Here is a 24601-nt window from a genome sequence, read left to right as displayed (position 1 = left end):
CTCTGCAGCAGCCATTTCCAGCTCTGCTAGGGCAGGGGCTATTTTTGTATGCAGTCTGAGGGGAGCGCTACATGGAATATTAATATTTCAAGGCATGATGCTAGTCTTTTTCAAGATACAGCTGAGACATTAATCCAGTACACTTATTCAACCAAACTGTTTGGCAAATTGTATTCTGCTACACAAAATATAAAATACCGCTGCAACTGACCCCAGTCACAGATGTAGCCAAGAGATACGTTTTCCTGTGAAGCATTTCAAGTCGAGATTTTTCTTACACCGTTCTGCTCTAGTGCCAGTAACAGATAAAGCACCAAATCGAAATAGGTTTTGTTCAGAAAAGATTTAGGATTTCACCTTTTAAGCAGCAGAATCCACATCTCCATTCAGATACAGTTGGCTGTGGAGACGTGGATACAACATGCTACGTCAACTCCTACATCAACGAAACCAAGATATTGCCCCTGATAAAAGAAAGCAAAATTTTTTTTATTCTTACATTGTGAAACAGGAAAACTAAACACTGAAGGTTGGTTTGAAACAGCACATGGAAGAACAAAAAGAGGTAGGGCTGGTTTACATTAATTGCTAAAAAAATATCAGAATAAATACAGAATTAGGCCATTTTTGAATGGCTTCTGAAAAGCAACGTTGTTTTGATAGTTTTACACTAAATCACATCAGAAAGAGGGTTTGTGCCAGAGTAAACACTGGACCTCCACACTTCAAGCGCCCAATAAGCACAAAATATACTGTGTAGCAGCTTTCTGAATGGTATGCTTTTAATACAGCTCTGAAAAGAGGGTGGGGTTTTTTTCATGTTACAGGGCACACAATGTCATTTCTTGATAAAAAGGAGATATTCAGCCCTTCCTCCAGGTATTTTCAAGGTATTTTACTAGCATTGCTAAAGAGGAGAGGAAAACTAATAATGCATAATACTTCCAAACCATGTCCCAGTTAACAAAACCCCTTCAAGTTTTCCCATTAACAGACAAAATTAAAGCAAGGGCAAAAGCACCTAAAAATATTCTTGCATGTAAAAACTATTATGTCTTATGGGTGACCTAGTAAAATGGCTCTGCGAGATTTATTTTTCTGCATTATAATTCTAATCCATGTCTACCTCTATAGCCTGAGCAGAGAGTTAAGACACCATTTGGGTACTGTGAGAAGGGAGAACGTGACATGCATTTTCGGTGTAATGCTTAGGATCATTCCAAAATACAGTTGTGCTAAGAGAATGCCCAACTTCCTAATTAATTTCTGGTACAGCACTGTGAAACCGTAGTAGAGGTTTAAGACAGCCAGGAGTCAAGAAACCAAGATCTTCCAAGGCTGCTGAAATAACCACTCCTTTTCCAGCATGCTGCTTGGCCTGGAGCCAGAGTAAAAGTGGAAGAATAACATTCTGAGTGCAGGTATGGCATGCGAAACAAAAAGTCCCTAGCTCAGCTCAAATTAGGGGGTATAACAAAAGGATTTTTCAAAAGTGGTAAGTTCTATGTCTCTCGGAAGCAGCCAACAGAACTGGTCTGAGCACTTGCTATTGGGAAATCTATAGCAACTGGGGAGGATAAGAAGAGAAAAGTGCAAAATGAGTGAGGGATGAGGAAGGAATTCAGAAGAATCCCCTCGATGAGATAATGGCAGAAAGGCCTTATAGGAAGAGGCATTAAAAAAAAACTACCTGTACAGGTGCACAGAAAGAAGGGAGCCTTGAAAGGAAAGAGAACAGATGCACTCCCCCATCAGCCATGCTACATGCATTGGTATCTGGGCAGCAGAGGGAACTGGAAGCATGTTCCTCGCCATCTGGTTTTCACTGCAGCTGCTCTGCACTGGACAATGGTTTGGAGTATCAGAAGATAGAAAGACAAACTTGTTTCATCCTCCTTCTCCCAAGATCCTGATAAGAGCAAAAAGATTGCAGAGGCAGAAGTCTTCACAGTTGTATTTTGGGCTTTTTCTGCTTTCTTTTAATCTTCAAGTTTTCAGAGCTCTCGCATCACAACACTGCAAAAGCACTGCAGGTATTTCCACCATGTGGCAACAAAACAATTAAAAAAAGCATACTTTTTTGGTAGATAGCACACGCTGCATCCTGGCTAGTGCCTGGCAGGATCATCACCACTGTTCCTGCTGAAAATAGCCACGTCATACATCATGTCCTGGTCACCTGCAACGCTCTCAGCCAGCCGACTTCACTGCAAAAACAAAGGGTGGGAAAAAGATCCCTCCCTCAAGGCAGAATCCTCCTAATACTTGTATTTACCCAGCCTGTTATTTCAGGCTTAGATCTGCACTCACACAATGCCCTAACAGCTCTCAGAACTTGAGCAAGAATACTCAGTCTCCACCAGACACTTTATCCGACAGCCGGACTGTCTGAGGGAAGCAGACTTAAGCCATTCCTGGGAACTCCAAGAGAACGACACTAAACCCCAGTATTTTCATACTACCACTGCCCTAGTCATTTTTTTTTTACCAAGAAAATCTGCTTTCAATATGCAAGCACACCTAGCAATTCTAACGCGAAGCTCATGTTTCTGAATTTTTAAGCTTCTTACGCAGCACATGTAGAGATTCAGGAAGAAAACAGGCAACATTACATAAAAGGCAAATGGCACTGGTATATCCTGGATTACATCTGCTGCGAGGCATTTGTTAAAGCTGTTCACAAGTTGTCAGAAAGTCACTATTTTGGTCTACAAGCACTTTCATATTCAAAACCATCATTTCTATGTGCATCAGCAGTTAAAAACTGCAGTATAATTAAATTCACAATTAAGCCATTAAATCTATGTACAATTGCTTAACCACAAATACTGCGACAGGCCTCACAAGCAGGTAAGCATTAAATTATGGCAGCTGCAAGGTCAAACAAGATTCATGCATCAATGCCATCACATATGCCTTGATTAACAACTAGGAAACATCTCCACACGTGAAGCAGTATCAAAAATCTGTTTGCTTCAAGAATTCTTTGGCAGAATATGTAGAATATTTACACCAAACTGCAGGAGTCTCAGAGAATGCCTTCCCTAGCAAAGTAAAAAAAAAAAAAAAAAAAAAAAGCCCGTATATTCTTTGCCACTAGCATGGATATTATTCAGAGACATTTACATCCAAGAAAGCATGTGCGATACAAGTTCAGCTGTATGGCTCTTCCAGGAGCAGTGACTAAATGAGTACTCTCTGATCGGAATGAATTCATGTACAATACTAGGACTGCAAAAAGACTGCAAAGTTCTCCAACTTGTGCTTTTAAATGCAGCCCAAATTTATTACTACTAAAGTTTCCAAATATCAGGAGTTCAATAGGAAAGCATCTTTTCAGTTTAAAAGTACACATGCATTCCAATTTGCTTTGCAGATGACTTGACAAAGTACTTCCCACCCCAGACAAGCCCTGGTACTTCTTTCTGCCAAGGAGGAATTTGAGGCACATCAGCCACTCTTGCAATGCTTTATGGAGGAGCAGGTGAATAGTTACTGAGTCCCAGATTGCGACTGCAGAGCAAGCTGCAGGTGTAATACCTCCCAGGAGTGGTGCTGGAGTCATTAGCTTCTAACTGATGACTATTCATTTGTATTTATGTATAAATTACCTGTGAAAAGTTGTTAGTTATTATTTTCCCTCTACCTTTTGTGCCAATACTTCAGATATGATTCTTTCTTTCTACAGCGTTAAATCCTATGCCCCTGGAAACCTCTCTGCCAAGTTCTCTCAGTGTCCCTGTCTGGCAGCAGACAGCAGAGATGTATACAAAGCTTTAAAAGGTCTTCATCTATTACCAAAGTTAAACTTCCTGTCTCTAAAAGTGGTTTGTCACCCAAAGCAACCTAGAGAAGGCAGAAAGGACTATAAGTTGTTAATTGAGATATTAGAAGATTTAGTAGCTACAGTGTAAGAGCAGAATGCAAAAAAAGCCCCCCCAAAAAGAAAAAAACCCCGACCCTACACCAATATACCTTCAACACCCAGAAGACATGGTGACCAGAAGTACAATGTAAGTTTGAACTCAACTTGCTATAAGCAAGGCAATAATTACTTTTAGAGATTCAGTCAAGATTTTTAATCAGTAAGTCCATTTCTCACGTGTTCACATGCCATACACCTCTTAGCTGGGCCAACAGGAAATTGGGGTGCACTTGCACGCGCACATATTTTAATTTCCTTCTTCCCTTGCACAGATAGCTTCTGTGCCAGATCTGGTTAAACACTAGGTATATTTTGATAGGTTGTTTTATGCAAAATCATGGGAAAAAACCTTTTAAAATCGATACAGAAAATCAGCAAGCTTTTCTTGGTACAGCAATCTGTCAGAATGCTTATGTATATGGCAATATTTCTCTTCCCCAGGAAACTGTATGGTTCAAAAAGCGCTGTTCTCTAGAGAGGAAAGATGGCATTCAGAATAATACTGTTGCATTTGTCATTTCACACAGACTGCCGAATTACCCCCACTTCCTCACTTCAGATTCAGGAACCTGACCATGCAGTGGGGCACCAGAAGTTCCCAGGAAAGAGGTCAGCTGTCAGCTTTTGCTACAGATCTGTGATACCCAATTTAAACAGCAATGATCACAATATAGATCAGGACAGGCTGCATCACTGGCACAGGGGTGCTAAGAGATAGTGTGAAGCTTCCTCCTTCCCATTTGCTATTTTCAAACAGCAGTAGAGGAAGCTCCATATTTAAGCTGAATGTGTAAGGAAGATGGTAAGTAATGCTAACGTAGATTTCAAACAAGTTTACAGTACACCTTCATAAAACCAGCATCAGTATAGTCCCAGATGCACATAGGCTGTTTGCAAGACTTTTTAACACATTTTTTCTATAAACTCATCTGCCTTTGACCAACAAAGCTGCCATATTGCATCAATTCCATCTTACTACAGCATATAAGGGACAAACCACAGCTACTGCAGAGCAGTGGGCCAGTAATTTCCACAGTTATTCAACAAACGAACAACTGTATTGTGGCAGTAGTTTAATACTGTATAAAACACCATCACCTCTATGTTGTACATCCAACAGAAACACTATTCTTTTGTTCAAGAACTACCATAAAGCTTGGTGCAAACCTTTCACATTTTGCAGTTTCTATCCACTATTTTAGGGTCCTAAAGAGGTCAGAAGACTACTAACATACACAAGACAGAAAAAAATGGTGCGCAAAAGTGGAAAACCCCAATCTGGTACAGGACATCTGTCCCAACCAGAACCCAGGCTTTCCCAGCAACTGAAATAGTCTCTGCAGACAAAAAGACAGTTCCAAGCTACCACGCGAGAGATGCTGGTTCTTACTCTTTTCCTATTCACAAGAAAGTACATTGAATACATTCAGATGGCTTCATTTACGGTGAAAGATGGAGGAACCAGCAGCTGTCTTTGCATAAGCACAAACACATTCTACAGCAATCTTTATCCTGCTGGACAGGTATGGTCTCTTGTGATAGCCAGATTTACCAAAGGAGTGCAGAAGTGTGCTAGAAGGTGTTTTAGTACCTCTTGTGTGGACCACAAATGCAATGGTCATAATCTTTTATCTGTGAGATCTTTCCCCTACGACTGTGTGCAAGACTTTCCCTTGAAATTATAACCAAGGATTGGACACATATTATATATCATGAGAAGAGGCCTCCTGAGCTGGCTCTCTCGTACAGACACCGAGCACGATGGCAGAGGCAGTGGAAGCATACACTTTCAGGAAGAGGAAATAAAACAACAACAAAAAAAGAGTACCTCTCACTTCTATAGTGGCGTTGGCTATAGGAGAGTTTGAAAACACAAACACGCACAAGTATTCCCCTGACTCTTCTGCTCTGGGCTTCAAAATCCTGCAGACAGGGAGAGAACACATGAGCCGTGTTAAGTACTGTGTTAGCAACCAAAAATGAGCAGGCTAGGAATTTATTTCCCTACCCCCCATACTTCACAGCTGTCATTTGTTAATTGAAGGTATGTTATACAGACATACCTACTTGAAATAAGAGATGTTGTACGCCTAGAAAAAGGGTGAGCTCTAGTCTGGAAAGTCAGTATCAATTTAGCTAGAGACACTGCATTTAGTTTAAAAGCAAAGAAGGAGCCCAATACCTGTTAATTATGCACTACAGTTAGTTTGATGTGAGTCACGCTCCAGTTGCTAGGCTATTAGGCAGATACCACCTCCCACTGAGGGAGAAACTGGATTTGTATGTACTATCTGCATTAAAAAAATCATAGCATGGCCAATTGGAAAGCAACAGACACAATCAAGGCTTACACTGTCATTTCATAAGCTGTTTTCTTTTTCTCTTACGAGATATGAGACTGGTCCATTAATGGCTTTGATTCAAGCTGCAAGTGGAAAAACTGCAAAAGCTGGTCAACTCATGAAGACACCACACAGGAATCTGCTGCCACTTGAAATTAGGAAAGACTAACGCAATAACAACTAGTAGAGGGGAAAACAGGTGCAAACCAGCCAGAAGAAAATCAGAGCTGCAACAAATGCAAAATAAAAACAAACAAGAAATACTAAAAAACCTCACCCCCAACAACCAAACAAAAAGCCAGGAAAAAACTGCCCAAGATAACTTTACACTCAAGATGGTGCTACCTTCAAGTTCACCAGCTTTTGCTGTCCTTCAAAAAGCTTTTGGATACAAATGACTTAAAAAGCTCTGTGCGTATGTTCTTCAAATATTTACCTACAAAAGACATCTTAGACTAGAGAAGCATACAATGATGTGACGCAGAATTCACATCTCCATACAGCACAGAATAAGGCAGAGTACTACTCATCCCTCCCTCCCTTTACTGAAAGGCTTCTTAGCTTTCTTCATTATTACTATTTTTTAAAAACACATTAAGTAAATAGCTTGCAGATGAACAGAAACTGTGCAGAAGAGCACTGTAATAAAATAATTTAATTAATTATTAAATTGATTTATTTCACTTATATTTTATTTATTTATATGATTTATTTATTTAATTATTATATATATAGTAATATAATTATTAATTTAAAAAAAAAAAAAAAAAAAAGAAGAAGAATGAAGCATGGAAACTGCTTAGACACATGGAAAAAGCCACTCAGTTTAACACAATACTTTGACCCAAGTCTTCACTGTGTTTACAGCACTTCTTTCCGGAGTCGACCAGTGAAAGTCTGAAGTTAGTTATAAAGTTAATAAGTCTTTCAGATAAGCAATAATGTACCCACTTTTCACGGAGTTAGAATTACAGATTATCATAATGACAGAAAGAACAACTACTTAAGAATCATCAAGCATCAAAGGCATAATTGCCATTTAAACTGTAGGCAGGCGAAGCAGCCTTAGGAAGTGCGCAGCAACGCTGAACATTAATGCCTGCCGACACCGCTGGCAAAGGTGCACTCCACAGAGCTGCAGTGAGACAACCCCAGCCAACTGCTCCCATCACCAGGCTATCTTGCGACTCTGCAATAGAGAGGGAAGGCAGAGAATACCTGGCCTTCTGTAATTGCATTTAGGTCCTTAATAGTGAAGGAATCATACTTTGACCACTTCTTTTTTTATTCACTTAAGTCAACGCTTCAGGAGGGTGGTGAGGAAGTAAGACACTGTATTCTTTCAGTTCTACACAGACTGCTTGACAACAGCCAGTACTAGAGTATTATTACCATAAATCATTAAAAAAGTGTAAACTGATACAGCTGCAAAGTTTTAAAGACAAACAAGCACCTGAAACAAGTTTGTGCAGCCAACAACTTCCTCCAGTCCTGTGGCTTTAGTAAAAGCCCAGCTTTTTGTACATGTAGACTTTTCAGCAGATGCAGAAAAAGCCAACCAAACAAAAAAAGAAACAGAAACAAAAACCCACCAACTATTTTCTTCAGTTTAGCTCAGCAACCTTCTACACAACTCTGAATTAACTGATGAGGAATTGCCAAATAAGTCACTCCTTATTTCCTCCAAACTATGAATGTAGACTAGGGGACAGGTCTCTACAATGACAGGACAGGATGGCCAGAACCACTTCCCGGCACTTTCTGCTGTAAAAGAATACACTACAAATAATTCTTGCCCATTTTTAATTAAAATGGTGAACTAAAAAGCTATACTTAACTCTGAGCTTTCTGATTTCAGCTGGCTTCCAGCAAGAGCAGCTAAAACAAGTTTGAATGAAGAATGAGGAAAGATGTATTCAGTTTCTAATGTTGTATAAAGCAGGATTTTTAAGGAGTAGTTTAACCTATAAATTCTGAAGCTTTCTGGATAGCAAACAATGCTGAACTTCACATTCTAACTATTTTATAGCAGACCAACACATGTTAATAACTGAAAAACCAAGAACCTAAAGCTTTTTTAAGGAAAATAAATAGAACACAAAAGATTAACAAAGTATTTAAAAAGTGCTTGAGTGAAACATCCTCTTGTTAACCACAACTATGTTGCCACTACTTGCATGGATCCTCACTGACAAAATCTGGTATTTCCATGTTCACAAGTGATCAAATCAAACTAGACGTTAACAAACCGATCAAATGCAGTGTGATCATATGCAACAAAAAAATGCCACAGAAAGCCTGAAACCACAACATGCAGCAAAGCAGCTTAAAAATGATCAGGAATTCAAGATCTACTTTGCAAATGCAAATCTACTATTTCTCAAGCTGTCCCCGAGACTGCGGCATGCTCTAGCAGCCCCTTCATTCTCTGGGAATAGAGAGCCTGTCTTACAGTCTGCCCACCTTACTTCCTTCTTCTCCAGGAAGTTAAAACTGAAGCCAAGTTTAATTCTTCCTTTACAGAGGAATTTGGAAGGAAAAATCCACCGCAGCTTGGAAGAGATTATAGACAAGTCAGCCTCAAAACCTGGCTTCTTAAATAATAATGTGCAATTTTCGGTAACCTTGATGCAAAGCGCCTTTTTTACCACTCAAGCTGGTGCTTTTGGACAAGACTGCTCATCAAGTTAATTGCTAGATAAGAAAGTAGAGCCTTTAAAACTCAGACCCAGTGTTAAACATTGTACTGAGAAAGTAACAAGATGTAATTCGGGAACTAAATGAGACTATTTTTTTAACTGCAAAATGGAACAGATAATGCAAAGTGAGCTAAAGCAGAGAACAAAAGGAAAAATTTGAACATCAGCATCAAACACAACTTCCATAATACTGTGGATGAAACGATGCTTTGCTAAGGCAACAAAAACCTTTCTTAATTAATTAATAATTCATTAATATTTCTTAATCCTGTGCCAGTATGCAACATCAGTGCGGTAAAGAGCCCACAGTACTGTGCTAGACACAGAAAGAAGCCAGTTGAGTGTGTAGGCATGTTTCCTTGCTTTAGTGGACAAGCAAGGAACAGTAAACCAGATGTGCTATAATGTAGCGGGCCTTGATCAGACATAGGCACCTCTTTCTGGTGTAACAGCCGAGCAGGAGAGTCAGAAGTGGTCTAGTGTCTCCAAAGAGTAAGTTACCACCAGTGGTTAAACCATTCTTTCATCTTAGCTCAGCACTGAACAGAAAGTTGTATTTGCTATCCACACTGGCATCAATTAAAGAAAATGGAAGAAAATAACACAAAAATCACACATACAAAACAGATTGTTGTTGGCATCACTGCGCAAGCTTCACATGCTCTCACCAACTCCGTGGCAAGAAAGCCTCACTTCAGGAACACAGAAACCCTCAAAAGATTTCTGCTTGATGCAAGCTACAGTGCACCAGAACAGGTGGCTGTACATGCTCTGTTGTCCTTCACACCCTTAGATGGAAAGTAAAGACAAACCCAGAGAATCCACACATGGACGAGATTAATGCTGAAAAACTTGGATGTACTGACAAATAAGAAGCACAAGTGATACAGCTGTACTGGTTTAATCAAGATTTGGCATCGTTTCATAGTAGTGGTCTGACAACTCATCAGTAACAACTCAGAGAAGACACTTTTTTTATCTCCCAAGGCCAGAAAATTACTAAACCAGCCGATTTCAGCAGTGATTTATGTGCTTCATTTCCCTGCACAACAAAGATGCACAGCTGCAGATCCATCTTTATGCAGACATAAATAGGATAGAGACTGCACAACACAGAGGAAAAGAAAACTAGGCTGCATGTCTGTGCCTATGTCCACACATGTATACTCTAGAGAAGAGCTAAACAAGTTTAGATTGAGAGGAGATGTTTACAGTATGTTTTTATTGACATTATGTTTACGTGAGCCAGTTGGGACAGCTGTAGACAATGGTCTTTCCAGACTCTTTCTTCTAATGCTGTTCACAGATGTACCTTTTGTGGAGCCTTTAATGAAGACCAACCCAATCTGTGTGACCACTGTGAAGCTGGACCAGGGACCTTGGAGTCCCGACATCTCATCACCTATTCCAAAGCTGTAGGTCTACCATTCTCCAGTGTAACATGAAGGTTATCCCAAGGAGACTTACTTGTATTCTGTAGTGTTGGAAGATTTTCTAGTGCCAGGGATCTCTTCTCCGTTCTTCACCCAGTAACTGGCAGAAAGGGGGCTGGGACTTGTGGTGAGATTACACTGCAATGTGACAGCCGGACCATACAGATGAATCACTACATCCTCACTGGCATTGATCCTGGGCTCTGAAAGAAAGGATACATTAAATAGCAACAAATCTTCACTGCCAATTGTGCCACACTAGTTTAAAATTCAAAGGGGAATCAGGAAGGGAAAAGATTACACAAGGAATGTCACTGCACTACTTTGGGAGACATCAAGAAAGTCACAATAAAACAGCTGACCACTAGTGAAGGCAACACCTTACAGATCAGCACTCCTATATGAAAAAAGAGAATTATATATTTTAGATTGTTTATTTTAATATTTAACCTCACGACACATTTCTACATAAGATTATTAATAAGTTTTTACACACTATTGGCCATAACATGGGAAAACACACATCCTGTGACTATTATACACAAGAGATCAGCTAGTCCTTTAGAAGCGACTTCTTTCTATTGGTTCTATTACTTTGTTCCTCTACTTCAAGGTTTAAAACAAACTCATCTTCTGTATAGAAAAGTTAGACAGTCTTCTGAATATTATTTCCAGACTTCCCCCTGCAAAAATACTAATGTCTACGTAAGGAAAATATTCTGTGCACACAAGGTATTTCAAATAGCACAACTTCCCTGGTGTCTGAAATTCAAGCAAACACCCAGTGTGAGTAAGGCACAAGTCTGATTAAGAATACCTGAAAGTGGCCCTTAACTCTTGGCAATAAAAAGTGAGAATATACACCATGTTAAGAGTCAGAAACTATTTGTTTTCTGAAGTAACCTTAAACATAAACATTTATGAAGAAAAAAAATAAATATGTGAGCCCCATTGCATAAACCGACCACAAGAGTTACATGCTTTGCTGCTTGCACTAGAACTGAACCCAGGCTATTTCACATTATAATCTTACCTGGTAACATTAAATTCACATTTTTTAGGGAAAAGCCTTACGGAAGTGATAAGATTAGTATGAGGGCACTGTCCTTACATTTGATAACCACAGTTTCTTAAGATCATGCAGACAGCTATTACTGTCTGTCAAATAAGGCTGACAAATTCTTTGAATATTCAGAGACAAGTTTCTCCCCAAACTTGGTAAAAAGACCTTTCTATTGAAGGTCTCATGGCTCACATCTGGCTTCAAGTATTCTGTAAAAAAACCCAACAACCCAACAAAAACATCCAAACACAGGATGCCAGAGCTTAAAGGAAATTTAAGAATTCTTGCTGTTTGTCCTCCAAAAATATCTAGATTTAGCATTGGCTATAGTTTCAGCGTGAACTAAAGACCACTACTAGAGCAGTCTTTACTGTGTAAATGCTGCTGTGTGCCCTCTATCTTTGATGTATCTCCTTACTTTAAAGGGTGAAATGAGTTCCAAAGAAGTAGCTGCTCATTTCACCAGCCACTCTCCTGCAGCACCAACCTCTCAGAATGCAAGGGCTGCCTCCTCTGCATTCTCGTCAGCAGGAAAGGGCAGGAGTCTGAGGAAGTCAGTCACTAACGGACATCTTCATTGTTTTTGCAAGTCAGCACAGAATTTTTAACCCTGTAAATTTTGTTATGCCTTGTAGTATTTAGAACATAAATTTAGTCACAGTCATGCAGTCTTTTGGATATTCATCTGCATAGCACTTGGAACACAAATTATGAAACAGAACGAGGGGAAGTGGAAAATACCAATATCATCAGAAACACTGCATTTTTCAACATATAAAACATTCATCTATCCAACAGTACGGTACTTACTGCCCAGAAAGGCAGGGATAAAATACACCTACCTATAATAACTCAACAGAGCCATTCCAGTCTTGCATATCCTTTCCCCCTCTCCTCAGTAGACTGTCTACAGTTTGTTTTCTCAGCTACTTAAACCTAGGAGTATCATTTGACTGCAGAAAAACTAGCAAGTACTGTAGTAACAGAAGGTTTTTGACACTTCTCTTAGACACTTCACTATTAGCGCATATTTTCAACTGTGTTTCTGCTTCATTTTTCCCATGCTGGGAATTTTATGCATGCAAGAATCTATCTGGGTCCTACAGGGTACAAACTTGTTTTATTACAACCATACCATTCCTGGACTGCTCTGTCTGCTTTTCAATCCCCAACAAAAAGCTTGTGTGCATTCTCACAAAAATACTAACAGAGCTCTGGAAATATTTTTAACAATACGTTTGAAATAATAATTCAGTGTCCGCATGTTAGAGAAATAAAATTTTGCTAGAATTCACTGATCATACTGGTTTTTGTTTTAATAATTTTCTTTGATGATAAAAGCAGTGTCTTCAAGTCTGCAGCCTGAAAAATAAACGCAGTGTTTCCCTTTTAGGAGGAGGATGTTGGCAAGACAGGCTTCAGGCCACTCTAACAGAGACTGCAACACATCTAGCAAGGGCCATTCTAACAGATGCTAATGCTGTCTGTGCTGTGCTGAGACACAACCTAAAGTGGTGATCAGCCTGCAGCAGTCCTAGAAACGGAAAGCATAAGTGTGGCCATCAGAAAGCATTATACAAATGCTAGCAACAGGAAAAAAGTCACAAAAAAATTTAATCTAGTCCCTACAAAAACTGTAAAGTCAAAGACTTAATCCAGAAGGGTTTTGACAGTGGTAATCTTATGGCTTTCAGATTCTTTTGATAATGGACTCTTCAGCTTCTAACACTGATGAACCAAAACATATAGAAAAAAACTGCCTGAAGCTCCAAATGACTATTCCTGCTAACTGACACCTCTTCTTAACTACCCCTCTGCTAAGGTGTGATGTCCAGAAAATACTTACAGTTGTCTCGAGCTCGTTTCGCCTGGGGCAAAGTTTGCTGGGGCCTTTTGTGTCTGACTTGCAACTTTTTGAGTTTTAGGTTAAGAAAATTAAAGGCAGTTGCAGTCTCATTTACATCTTTTAACTACACTTATGTTTCTTTAATTTGTTTATATTTTCAAAAAGTGATTTGGCAGTCCTAGCCTGATTTAATTCTAGAAGACACACTGCAAATGGAATACTACCAGGACAGTGACATCCAAAGAAGGATATCCACTTAAAAGAGCAAGATGCTGAACAGTCTCTTTTTATACATCACTTAAATTGCCCATTTTATGCAAGATCAAGGTTTTAGAGTTAAAAAACAATCAAATCCCCAACCATCAATAAGTGAAATTCTTTTTCCAAATTAGGAATGAGATAGAAGCCAGATGCTAGTTCTTGGGTACTAACTTAAAAGTCAAGTTGCACTTGACCTCTCTACACTTCAGTTCTGGTATTGAAGACAAGCTGTGATTTAAAGGGCAGTGAAAAGAGGTTGTGCTTTTTTGGTATGTTTGATGTTCCCTTTCAGTGATCAAATAAACCCAGCAGCAAAATGGCCAGCATTAGCTGGAAACTCCAACACTGTTTAGTCAGAAAATCCCCATTCCAAAGACAAATTGTGTTCACACACACAATACAGCAGCTGAGGCATTTTGGGCAGCTTCAGATAAGATGGTGTCCACCTTCCAGGGACAGCTTGGAAACCTGCGTCCCCCCCTTATCTCCACGTCCAGCACGGTCACGCAGGAGTTTGATGTCCAAGTGGTCTGTCTCCCAAGCAGTAGCTGGTCAGATCTCTTAACATACACAATATTACAGAGTGAAGGCATTAAAGTATCTGGTTCAACATTTCCCCCCCCAACAAGTAAAACACTGAAGCAGAAGCATTATCCCAAGCACAAGGCACTTAGCAATGAAGTCACGATACACACTTCAGAGTTAGTAGCACGAGATGCAACAAGACAATGTTAACTGAGGAGGAAGACAAAAGGTTAAACTTCAGACCCCAGAGCAGGTTAATATCAATGCCCTGAGAGGGGAAAAATCCACTTTCCATACGAAGACATCTTCACAGTAACTCATTCCCAAATGGTGACTTTTTATATGAAAAGGATTTTCTCCCTCAGTAGGTTACTAAAACTGACTGGACACAAAGAAAGGTGCCTAAATGTCTTAACAGGGGTAGAGGGGATTTCCAGAAGACATTACTTCCTAGAAGACCTTTTTTTTTTTTCTTTTGCTTTGTCTGAAGGCAGTGTAATTTCCTGAAGTTACCCAGCTCTTGCTGTTGTAGGTCATGCAAGCAATCTATGCATCTGAGTTCTCTGGGACCTCAAAGGACAAAGGAAGAATCAAGCATTAGGACTGAAAGCTGAGCAGGTTTGAGCTGAACCACCCAATGGCACTTAAGTTTTCAAGTCAGTCTGCTCATTGGATTCACTATCTGTTTCTTCACACATATCAATGTTGTTTCCATTTTCCAGGGGAAGGTCTCTGATCCAGCAGTGACAACTGCAGCATCAAGCTTTAGGGAGTTTGGGGTGGTTTGTTTTGTTTGGGTTTGGGGTTTTTTTGTGGTTTTTTTCTGTTTGTTTTTTGGTTGTGGGTTGTTTTTTTTTTGGCTGATTGGTTTTAATGTATCCAAAAACATAACTGAGACGTAATTACAGAGTTTGACATTTTTGTACCCAGACAAAGCTCTAAGTGGTACATAAAGGGTTTATTTATGCACAGAGTACAGTAGCAAAACAACACCTATGCTCTACTCTTTGCCACCTTAGGACATTGAAAAAAATCATTGAGAAAGCAAGATCTCCTGTACCTCCATGCAGCAGGCTCATGTTGCAAATTTAATTGACTCTACCTATAACTCCTTAGACATTTGCTTCACCTTGTTAGCAAATGCAGAAGTTTTGCATCTTACACAAAACGAAACAGGATTCTTCTCTACTCTGTGACAATGCGGATTTCCAAATTGGTCTGGGACCACTTTAAAAGCAAGCTGAATGCAGAAAAGTCTTGTAACAAAATAAAGAACAAAAAGCAATTCTGGGTCAACCACATTCTCTGCTTTTGAAAGCTTTTCTGCTGCCAAAAGTTACATTCTCAGATGAAAGTCATCTAGCTAAAGTTATTAAAGTTATTAGTTCAACAAATTATATTCTCCCCCCCCCCCCCCCTTTCATAGGCTGGATTAAGAATAGCTGCATCAGTTCAGTGCTGCTGCATCAGAGAACTCATTAGAAACATGCTGCTGCTCAGAAAGGAAAAGAAACACCACAACTTCATGGAAAAATCCAAACATTAAACATCACACATAACTAAAAGGGAAGGATTTGAACAGAAGCATATATGCAACCAAAACCACGTGAGAAGGCATTCAGAGAAATTCCAAGGAAACAGAAGAAATAAAAATAAAACAGTTAGACCTGGGAAGAACAGAAAAACAAATATAAAGGCACTCGTGGAGAAGCCAGCATTATGGTGGCTGGAAACCTACTACAAAACTTAAAAGGAGTAGGGGATAAACAAATTCAACACAGGGCTTGTTTTCAAACGGAAGCTATAAAACAGATCCATAGATTTTCCCCGAGTCCTTTGATCCTAAGGAGAAGAGACACAGATGGCAGACAACATCAGCACTACAGGTAGAGGAGCAGTCTTGGGTTCAAAACAACAGGACAAGGTAGCAGAGGGTTTTATCAGGGTAATGGGAGGGTAAGGGTCACTAGACTGTCTCTAGATACTACAGTGCCACTACTGTAGGGTGCCGGACTCACTCTGAAGGACGCTTATAGTAGCCTGGGCTCGAATCCACGTTATGGAGGGATTTTGCCTCAAGTCATTCCTCCTGGGATCGTTGCTGGCCCTGCACTCGTAAGTCCCAGAGTCTTCCAAGGTAAGGCGGGTTATTCTCAGCACACTCACCCCATTCGCCCCGTAGGCAGTGTTAATGGTGACACGGCGCTTCCGAGCGCCATCCCACAGCTGTTTGAAAGACTCAGCCCGGTTGACTTCAGCATACCACCACTGGATCTCTGGAGTGGGGTTCCCAACCACATCACAGTACAGTTCAAAGGCGTCCCCCGTGAGTTTAGTTTCTGACATGGGCGACTTGACAAACCCAGCTAGAGGGAGGGGCAGCAGAAACGCAGTGACAGAGCGGCAGAAAACAAAAGATCTTATAAAGAACAAAGCAATGAGGTGCAGAAAACAAAGAGTTAAGTAAGACATTAGCATCTATGATACCACAACTTTCATAGAAAAAGTACAACATGGACCACTTGCAGATGGAGGTCAACAACAGTTTGAAAGCAGTGCACCCCCACTCAGAGTATTCACAGGAGGCACAGCCTCACGGCATGAAGCGCCTGCCCTGGCCACTCCAGGCCACGGCTGCCACACACACCAGCCAGCTCAGAGCTGTAGAGCAGACTGATGGGTTTTCAAGCCTTCTACAGTTGCATGGACCTTGTAATTGGCAAGTGTTCAGTGTTCGTGGCCAGATGTCTTTTCTCTGAATCAGAGTTTTCTTGTTTTATATGACCTATCTACCTAGGAAAAAAAGGGAAAAGCCCTAATCTTGGGCCCTACACAGCTCACAACTGTGAACTCTGTTTTGACCTTTCCTTCCATCTATTTTGGACTTCTGAGGCAGGGAACTCCCCAAGATGCAAGTGACCTACTTTCCTGAAGTAGCTAGATCGCCACAGCTCCAGAAGCCTCACTACCTTCTAAGGTAAAAGGGAACTGTAGGGGTATATACGCAGACAGGCCAAAAGATAGTTTCATTAATTAGGAAACAGACAGTAAAGGTACTTGAACAGACCACACGATTTTTGCCTTCTGAAATGAGATGCCATACTGACATTCAGTGGTCAGGCCAAAATACCCTTATTATGGCATGAAATCCTTCAATACTTACCAGCTTCAGAGCTGTGTTAAGAGCACAGACATACTAAATTGTCCTTCAATCCTATTTTCAAAGCTATCTATTGAAAACAGTGTTGCCTTAAAGCTAGTCTCTTCCCCCGCCAGGCCCCCCCCTAAAAGATTAGAATACAGCTGGCCAGACAGATTATGCAGCAAAACCCATCATACTGCTGTGTTCCATGGGCAGCAGGACTTCTCATCAGCAAGCAGAGTTAAGAGTGCCACACAGCTGATAAAACTCAAGATTGTTTTATCCCTCTCCTCAAATTCACAGCTTATTTCCAGGAAGAGGATTGAAAGACAATTCAACGGATTTTAGAAAACTGAAAGGTGGACTTCAAGCTTTGGGTGTACATCAGAAATTTTTCCATCAAATAGCACTTCCCCACACACATCATTTGACCACGCTCATGAATCAGTGAAACAAACAGTTGTACATTGACTGACAATTACGTGGGAAGTTTGCACTATAGATGCATCCCTGAAGAATCATTTGGGCAAGAAAACAAGACCAAGAGTCTCCAGAGCATGCAGAGAAACCGTTCATTGCTGGCACAGTCGCATTTGAAGAGCAATTGTGCTGTAGCTACAAGTAACAGCTACAAGAACAAACACTCAAAAATATTAACCTCAGAAATTGTTTCACTTACAAACTCATTTGACAAGGATTTGCCAGCCTTCTACTCCTACACTAAAGTAAGCGAGCTCTGTGCTCAGCAGAAATACTACAGCAAGTAATCCATTGCAGGAAGAGAGAGGAAAAGCTACTGCACTAGAAGTGCCCTAATTACCAGGGGTTACAAACTGCACTACAACCACCATTGTTGTCCCTTGAGGTTAACAAGGATCACGCTGTTTTCAACACTGCTGCTTGAGGTAACACAGGAGACCGGGTTATGATCTTGCTCTGCTGGACTGTCCCCATTTCAAGGGATGCTGAAGAAGGATGACTTAGTATTCTCGTAGAGGCATAAATCAAACAGCAAGACTGGCACCTATCTCAGCGTGGTTTACTAAACACAACAGGCTAAAGCACTAGCATATGGCATAGGCTAGCTTATTTCCAAGGCTTAGTGGTTCTCTCTTCTATACTGTAGCCTTCCACCATAATACTGAAATGCCAGTCACAGCTGAAGAGATGACAGTTGCTCAGGGAAGACTGCTCAGAAAGCGATCCTCCGCTTCAGGTTCCCAGTTTCCATTACACACTGACAAAGATGATGAACTCCCCTGTCGTATAACACATCCCTGAATTCAAAGGCCAAGTGACCAAAAACCCTAAAGCTGCAATTCAATCCTACTTCTACAGCTGCCCCAGCCACTGAGCAACCATTACTGCAAGAAAGGCTAACCTAGCCTTTGTAGCAGGAATGAAGGGGTGTAATTGTGTATTTTAAAATAACTGAGCTGCACTGCTGCTGGGGCTACACAATACACATATGTGGTATGAAAAAGTACTGTAAATCCTCTTATTAAAAGAAGTATCAGTAATTTGGATAAAACAAGCTGTCAAAAGCTTTCAGGTTTGGATCTGATTCTGCAACCACTAAGCTGTTGAAAGTATTACAACTTTTGCACAAAGCCTAAAAATAATTTAAAAAGATTAAACTGGACAATTGCATCAAAAGGTCTCTTTAGTAAATATTCTCTGGGTTTAAGTTTTAAACCCTCCATTTCCATGAGTTTCAAATCCTCTTGAAAAACAATGTCTCAGATTACAATATATTTCAATGCACTCTATCCTCATCCTAGTAATCATGTCATCAGCACAGATAACTCCATAACGATGGCAAAGAGAAACACAAACTGAACTTGGTGGCCCTCTCCACCCCACCAAGGGATAAAAATGCTCTTTGAAAAGGTATTCCAGGTTAGAATAAAATCCTGGAAGAACAAATGAGAATGAAGGTGGTAGAAAAGACTCCATATAGAAATTAATAAAAAAACTTTGCATTATAAAGGACTGGCAGTGCTATTAAAAACTCTACACAAGAGTCTCAGGTTATTGTTTTGCATTTTCAGTCATTCAGAAACAGCAAAGGCAATACAGCAAACATCATCAGTAAGTTCAGGCAATGCTTCCAGCTACTGTACATCTGCCAGAGGGCCATTTCCAATTAAGGTTTCTAGCCAAAAGCTGCACAAAGAGATGAAGTCTGCCAGTACCAAGCAGCCATGTTGTAAAAGAGGGGAAAAAAAAAAAAGGGGGGGGGGGGCAGGGAAAGCTAAATATTACAAAGAACGCTCCCTGTAACACAACAGGAGTCTGGAAATTTAAGTACTCCTGCTTTTTGGCAATAGTGAGTAATTTCCATAATTGTGCAAAACCAAACAGAAAATGACACTATACAGATTTCATTGCTTACATAAGAGGCTTTTGGAGCCCAACAGTTCCCTTACTTGGTCTTCTCCAAGAACAGTACTCACTGCCTTGTTATTACTAAGTTCTGCAGAATTCTAGGGACAGGAGCACCAAAAGAACAAATGCATATTAAAACACAGATCAAGCCAAGAAGTCAAGGTTTTGTTAAAGTGATTTATACTCTATATGTTTAAAACTGTACACTTGCCCTTAATTGTGATTTGTAGCTGTCTTACTTCTGAAGTGTAACCTGTAGGAAGCACTGGTTGCAAGAACCATTTTCAGCTTACAAGCATCAGCCCCATATGGAACAGCACAGCCAAACTGCCACCAACATTCAGGAGCTTTCAAAGGTCAGGGCTCTTGGGAGGTTGAAAGAAAGGAGCAATAATCTAGAGATCATACAGGCTCACAACTTGGGCTATTCTGCTACTTTCTAAGTGAATCCTTACTGTCAAATACAATAGGAGTAAGCACCTTCAAGTGATTACAAGAAAATATTCTTATGAAGTTTTGATATTGTAAATTTTCATGATATTGACAGTCGTATTTATTTCATTATAGTCATCAATAAGTTATTCTATTGCACAGTGAGTTTTCCTCACTAAAAGAAAAAGGTGTTTGAAGGGGAGGGTTGTTCAGGTTTTGGATATTTTTAAAGCTAATTACTGTCATGCATGAAAGAACAAGGGAAAATCTATTGTTAAATATCCCTCACAAAGAAGTCTTCATAATATACCAGAATGCAAGAAAAATAACACACGATGGTCCAGAAGGTGTAGCTATTCAAGTACCCTATTATGTTTCCAACAATTTTTTTAATTCTCATTAATTGATTGTTATATGCTTGAGGAACAGAATGAAGAACAAGTGGCAGTAATAATGGATCACTTTGGAAATGTTTATTGAAGATTTGATCTCATTCACCAATTTTGAGGATAAAGGCAAGGAAAGCAATGGATGAATTGCTCTAGAGAACTCGAGAAACAAATTAGTCTCATACAATTGATAGTCACATATAATTCTGCAAAAGACTAATGAAATCCAGCGTGCAGCAGGGCTCTTCACTGCAATACAAATTTTAAGAGTTTGGAAATGTGAAGAACCACTAGATCCAAATTAAGAAGAAAAAAAAAAAAGCATTTTGAAAGACAGGTGCACTTGAACTGGGAGTGGGGGGAGAAGCTAAGAGCTATTCAAAAGGACAGCCAAAAATTTCCATATGCAGTAAGAGAAACATGTACAGCAGACTCCCAGAGCCAGAAAGCTGGAAGAGCTCCACATCAGACAAATGCACAGTTCAGAAGAGGACAGTGGACAAGAAGCCTAAAGATAGAGAGTTTAAATGGGCATAAAAGCTTAGCTTTACCACTCCTGAGCAACCTGTTTGCATTAGTGAGGCTTTATCAATGGAAGACACCTTTTCAGATTAATTTTTCTTCTGCCAATATTTATGAGCTATCTGTTGGCCAAAAGCAAGCAAGGCAAAGCCAAGCTACATTCCAACTTTGGCATATAAATGACTCACAGCTTTACATACTAGCAATACCCTTTTCAACCTCATACAGCTGCAGCACCCCTTCCAACTGCAGCTATTTCCCTCACCGACAGACGCCAGAGAAGAGTTTGTAACCAAGTACCTCTGGAAGAGGTGTGGGTGGGAGAAGGAACAAGGTTTATTCTCTTGCTGACATCATCATGGGGCTGCAGGATTAAATACATATAAATGCCTAGTTTAATGCTGTATTAGAACTGTGTTGAAATATTTATTTTTGACCAACTTCTGACTAGCTTCTGTTCTACCCTGGCTGGAGTCCCTCTGAACAGCTTAATACTACAACTGCAATGACCGAAGAGCCTCCCAACTTCCTTGCCTGCTAGAATGAACACTCAACATTGGATCTTGATAGAGATATCAGCAATTATAAGATATGCTAGCAGTGATCTACCAGTCTAAAAACATACAGAAAGCAGTACCTGACAAAATCATCCCCGAGTTGCAGAAATGATTGCACTATTAATTTAAAGTATCCTTTTGTACTGAAACTTAACACAAGATGCACTAGGCTGCAAAAGAATCAATGACAACGGCAGCGGAGAAGGAAAGCAGGGAGAATACTGATCTCCTCAAGTTAAAATGTAGTCTAAATAAAGGGATTTTAAAAATAAAACTATGTTTTGCCTTAAGAAAACATACATAAGTGCTAGATGAGGAAAGAAAACTTTAAACCAGTCCCAGCAAAGACAGAAACAAACAGGTTTAATTGAAATGCAGGTATTGCAAAAAGCCCCAGCAATACAGAACAAACTAATTTCTCTCAGGTTTGCATATGTCAAGCATGAATATTAAAGCTGAAGACAAGCACAAGACCATCACATCGAACAGCAATAGGAGACCATCTTGAAAAGTCTGCAAAGATCAGGAAACAAGCTATGAAGCCCAAGACTACAAGGGCCTGTTTACAGAGGTTCAAAGCAGTGGTGAATTCTACTTGCACGAAGACAGAAAAAACAGTTTAAAACTCAAAAAAGAATCTGCAAAGCTAGTGCAAGAATAAACCTGATTTTCAGTATAAAGCCAAAATACACTGATGAAATGTAGACTAGTTAGTGATGGAATGCTTTACATTTTCTGTATTTACAATTAAAACCATCACAACCAGCAAGCAGCTGGTATTTCCTACTGGTCCTATTAGCCCGCCATACGCCTGCATTTCACTGCTTCTCCACTGCTCTCAGGCCTTTAGCACAGTTCTGGAGACTTTATTTCTGTGCACTGGTTGAGAAATTTGCCTGCAACTCCACCTATCTATGATTGAATAAAGTAAGAGCTAAGCTAGCCCTTTTTTTGTTTCCTTTTGTCTCTGAAAATCCATTAAAAAATCTCCTTATTAATACAGTGTAATCCATTTTTGTAAATACATGCCTTCAGGAATGTCTTTCTTAAATGGAATAGCAAAAAGTATTTTTGCCAAAGTTAATTTTTCTGTTTTATAGACCAGTGTTATCCAAAATGCTCCAGATGAAATATCAGTATGTTACTCTGGCAAATGCCATCACTCTTGGTATTGAAGTTCTGCCGCCAAAAATAGGCATTAGGATTGAAGCTTTCAGTGATGTCCTCGTTAAACCGTTTTCACACCTTTTTCCTAATTGGATTTCTGAATTATACAGTCTGATTTTTTTAAAATTCTTTTTTAAAAAATTCTTCCAGCTTTTCCAAGTACCCAAGGCTCTGCACAGGTAAAACAGAACAAAGCTTTACCATCACTGGCACATGCTTCAGAGTGACTAGATAAATCGCTTGATCTTCTGCAGTGGAGTTAAAAACCCACTGCAGTTATGAGGATTCAAGAGGGAAGAATGTAATATGACAGAGGCAAACACCTGAACAGGCTCCTGAAACGCTGCACTTGTACTACTTCAGAGACAACCACCTCCTCCCAAGGGAAGTCTGCTCGGGACACCAGGACTCAGGGGTTCAAAGCACGGCTGGAGCTCCAGGGAATAACCACACTTACTGCAGCTTCAGGGAACAGGATAACAAGTGCTAGCTGTAAAGACTTCATTAAAATAGGAAAGAACAGATGATCCTGGGCAGTCCACAAAGCACTTCTCAACTGGCTTTGCCCTCACTTTAGCTTATTTTCACCTTTATTTACATGGCAACAGTCTCACTTCTAACTTGCATCAGAGTATCAAAGAAAACTACAGTAAGAAGCTGCCTTCCTCCTCTCCCCTCCTCATTTTCCTATTGCACCCATCCAAACTTTGAAAACATGCACCAAGTGTCTGCTACATAGACTGGTACTCTAATTAACACCTTTTTTCTTCTTCACTGAAGGGTGTTAATTAAGCGATAATTTTTTTGAGGGTGGAAAAAACCCCGCTATCACTTTGTCAAAGTATTGCATTTTTACTTCATTTAGGATGGAAAAAAAGCAACCTATTTAATGTTTAGTTTCTTTCCAATATTCACCTCTACTAAACCAAAATACCTGAAATTAGTCAAATCTACAAAAAAGCGAAGCCAGCATGCCAGGCAGAGAAGGATGAAGATGGCCTCAATTCCACAGAAGGCACTAAAGCATCCTGCCTGTTTTCACCTATCATCTAGTAGGTTTCACGGTTTCCTATTCTTTCATCACTAAAGAGCATGAGTTTTAATCATACCACTGATAAGAAATGGGTTTGGTCTTAATCACTTCCCTGATAAGAGATGGGTTTAAGTTTTACAGGGCACTCCCTGTCCTCTTTGCTGACCTCACCAGCTGCAGTAGCACCACTGTGTGCTGCATCAGCAACATTTGGTTATAGTCTCCAAAATGCCAAACCAGTCCCATCAACTAAAAAAACCTGGCATTCATTTTCTTGTCTGTTTTGCCCTATTCTTCAGCTAACTGCAGAAACAGCTTTAAAAGCAGCACTGTGACATGCATATCAGATATCCAGATGAGCCTATGCTGTCTACAAGTATACTGAGAACTGGAGCAATGCATGAAATTAATTCCTGCATCTCATCATGCAGCTTTATATAGCTGAAGGTAGGTTACGACCTGCTAGAGGAAAACACTACCCAGAGAGCATCATCTAAAATTCATGAGCCCATGATACAGCGTTAGATTCATTTCACAGCGAGGGAAGCCTGAGGATTACTTTCTCCAGGTCCACAGACATGAGGATTAACATTTTCTGGATTCAAACCAACATTCCTCATTTCTCTGTGCATTAGAAAACTTGCTTGATCTGACATGCAAAAAGATTTATGGACAAGCTAATACATTTGTTTGCTGAAATAAAATTCAAAGACCTTAAGTAAATGGCTTTGGAGTCTTCACAGTTATAAGGCCATCCTGGGAATATGCCCCATGTAGCCAAGAGACACTTCTCTGCACAGATGGATGGAAAAAGGACACACACAGTGATCAGCTTCTGGGCTATAATCAGAGAATTCAGACTGGAAAGGATTTCTGA

At 40.0% G+C, this 24601-nt stretch overlaps 1 protein-coding gene across 2 annotated transcripts in view; it reads right to left on the bottom strand.

Moving 5' to 3' along the window:
• The window catches only part of NPTN (neuroplastin), a 59710-nt gene that overhangs the window by 17377 nt on the left and 17732 nt on the right, over positions 1-24601 (bottom strand). The window contains exons 2-4 of one of the 2 annotated variants that reach the window (XM_056346369.1): positions 16113-16460; positions 10434-10602; positions 5754-5848 (exon numbers count right to left, since the gene is read on the bottom strand). In XM_056346369.1, the coding sequence (XP_056202344.1) occupies positions 5754-5848; positions 10434-10602; positions 16113-16460 (612 nt within the window). The remainder of the gene's footprint in view (positions 1-5753; positions 5849-10433; positions 10603-16112; positions 16461-24601) is intronic. The other variant, XM_056346370.1, reaches the window with a different exon arrangement.

Source organism: Falco biarmicus, chromosome 7 (assembly GCF_023638135.1).
Source record: "Falco biarmicus isolate bFalBia1 chromosome 7, bFalBia1.pri, whole genome shotgun sequence".
NCBI classification, from domain to species: Eukaryota; Metazoa; Chordata; class Aves; order Falconiformes; family Falconidae; genus Falco; species Falco biarmicus.
The sequence above is the reverse complement of the archived record's forward strand: the minus strand, read 5'-3'. Positions and strand labels throughout refer to the sequence as shown.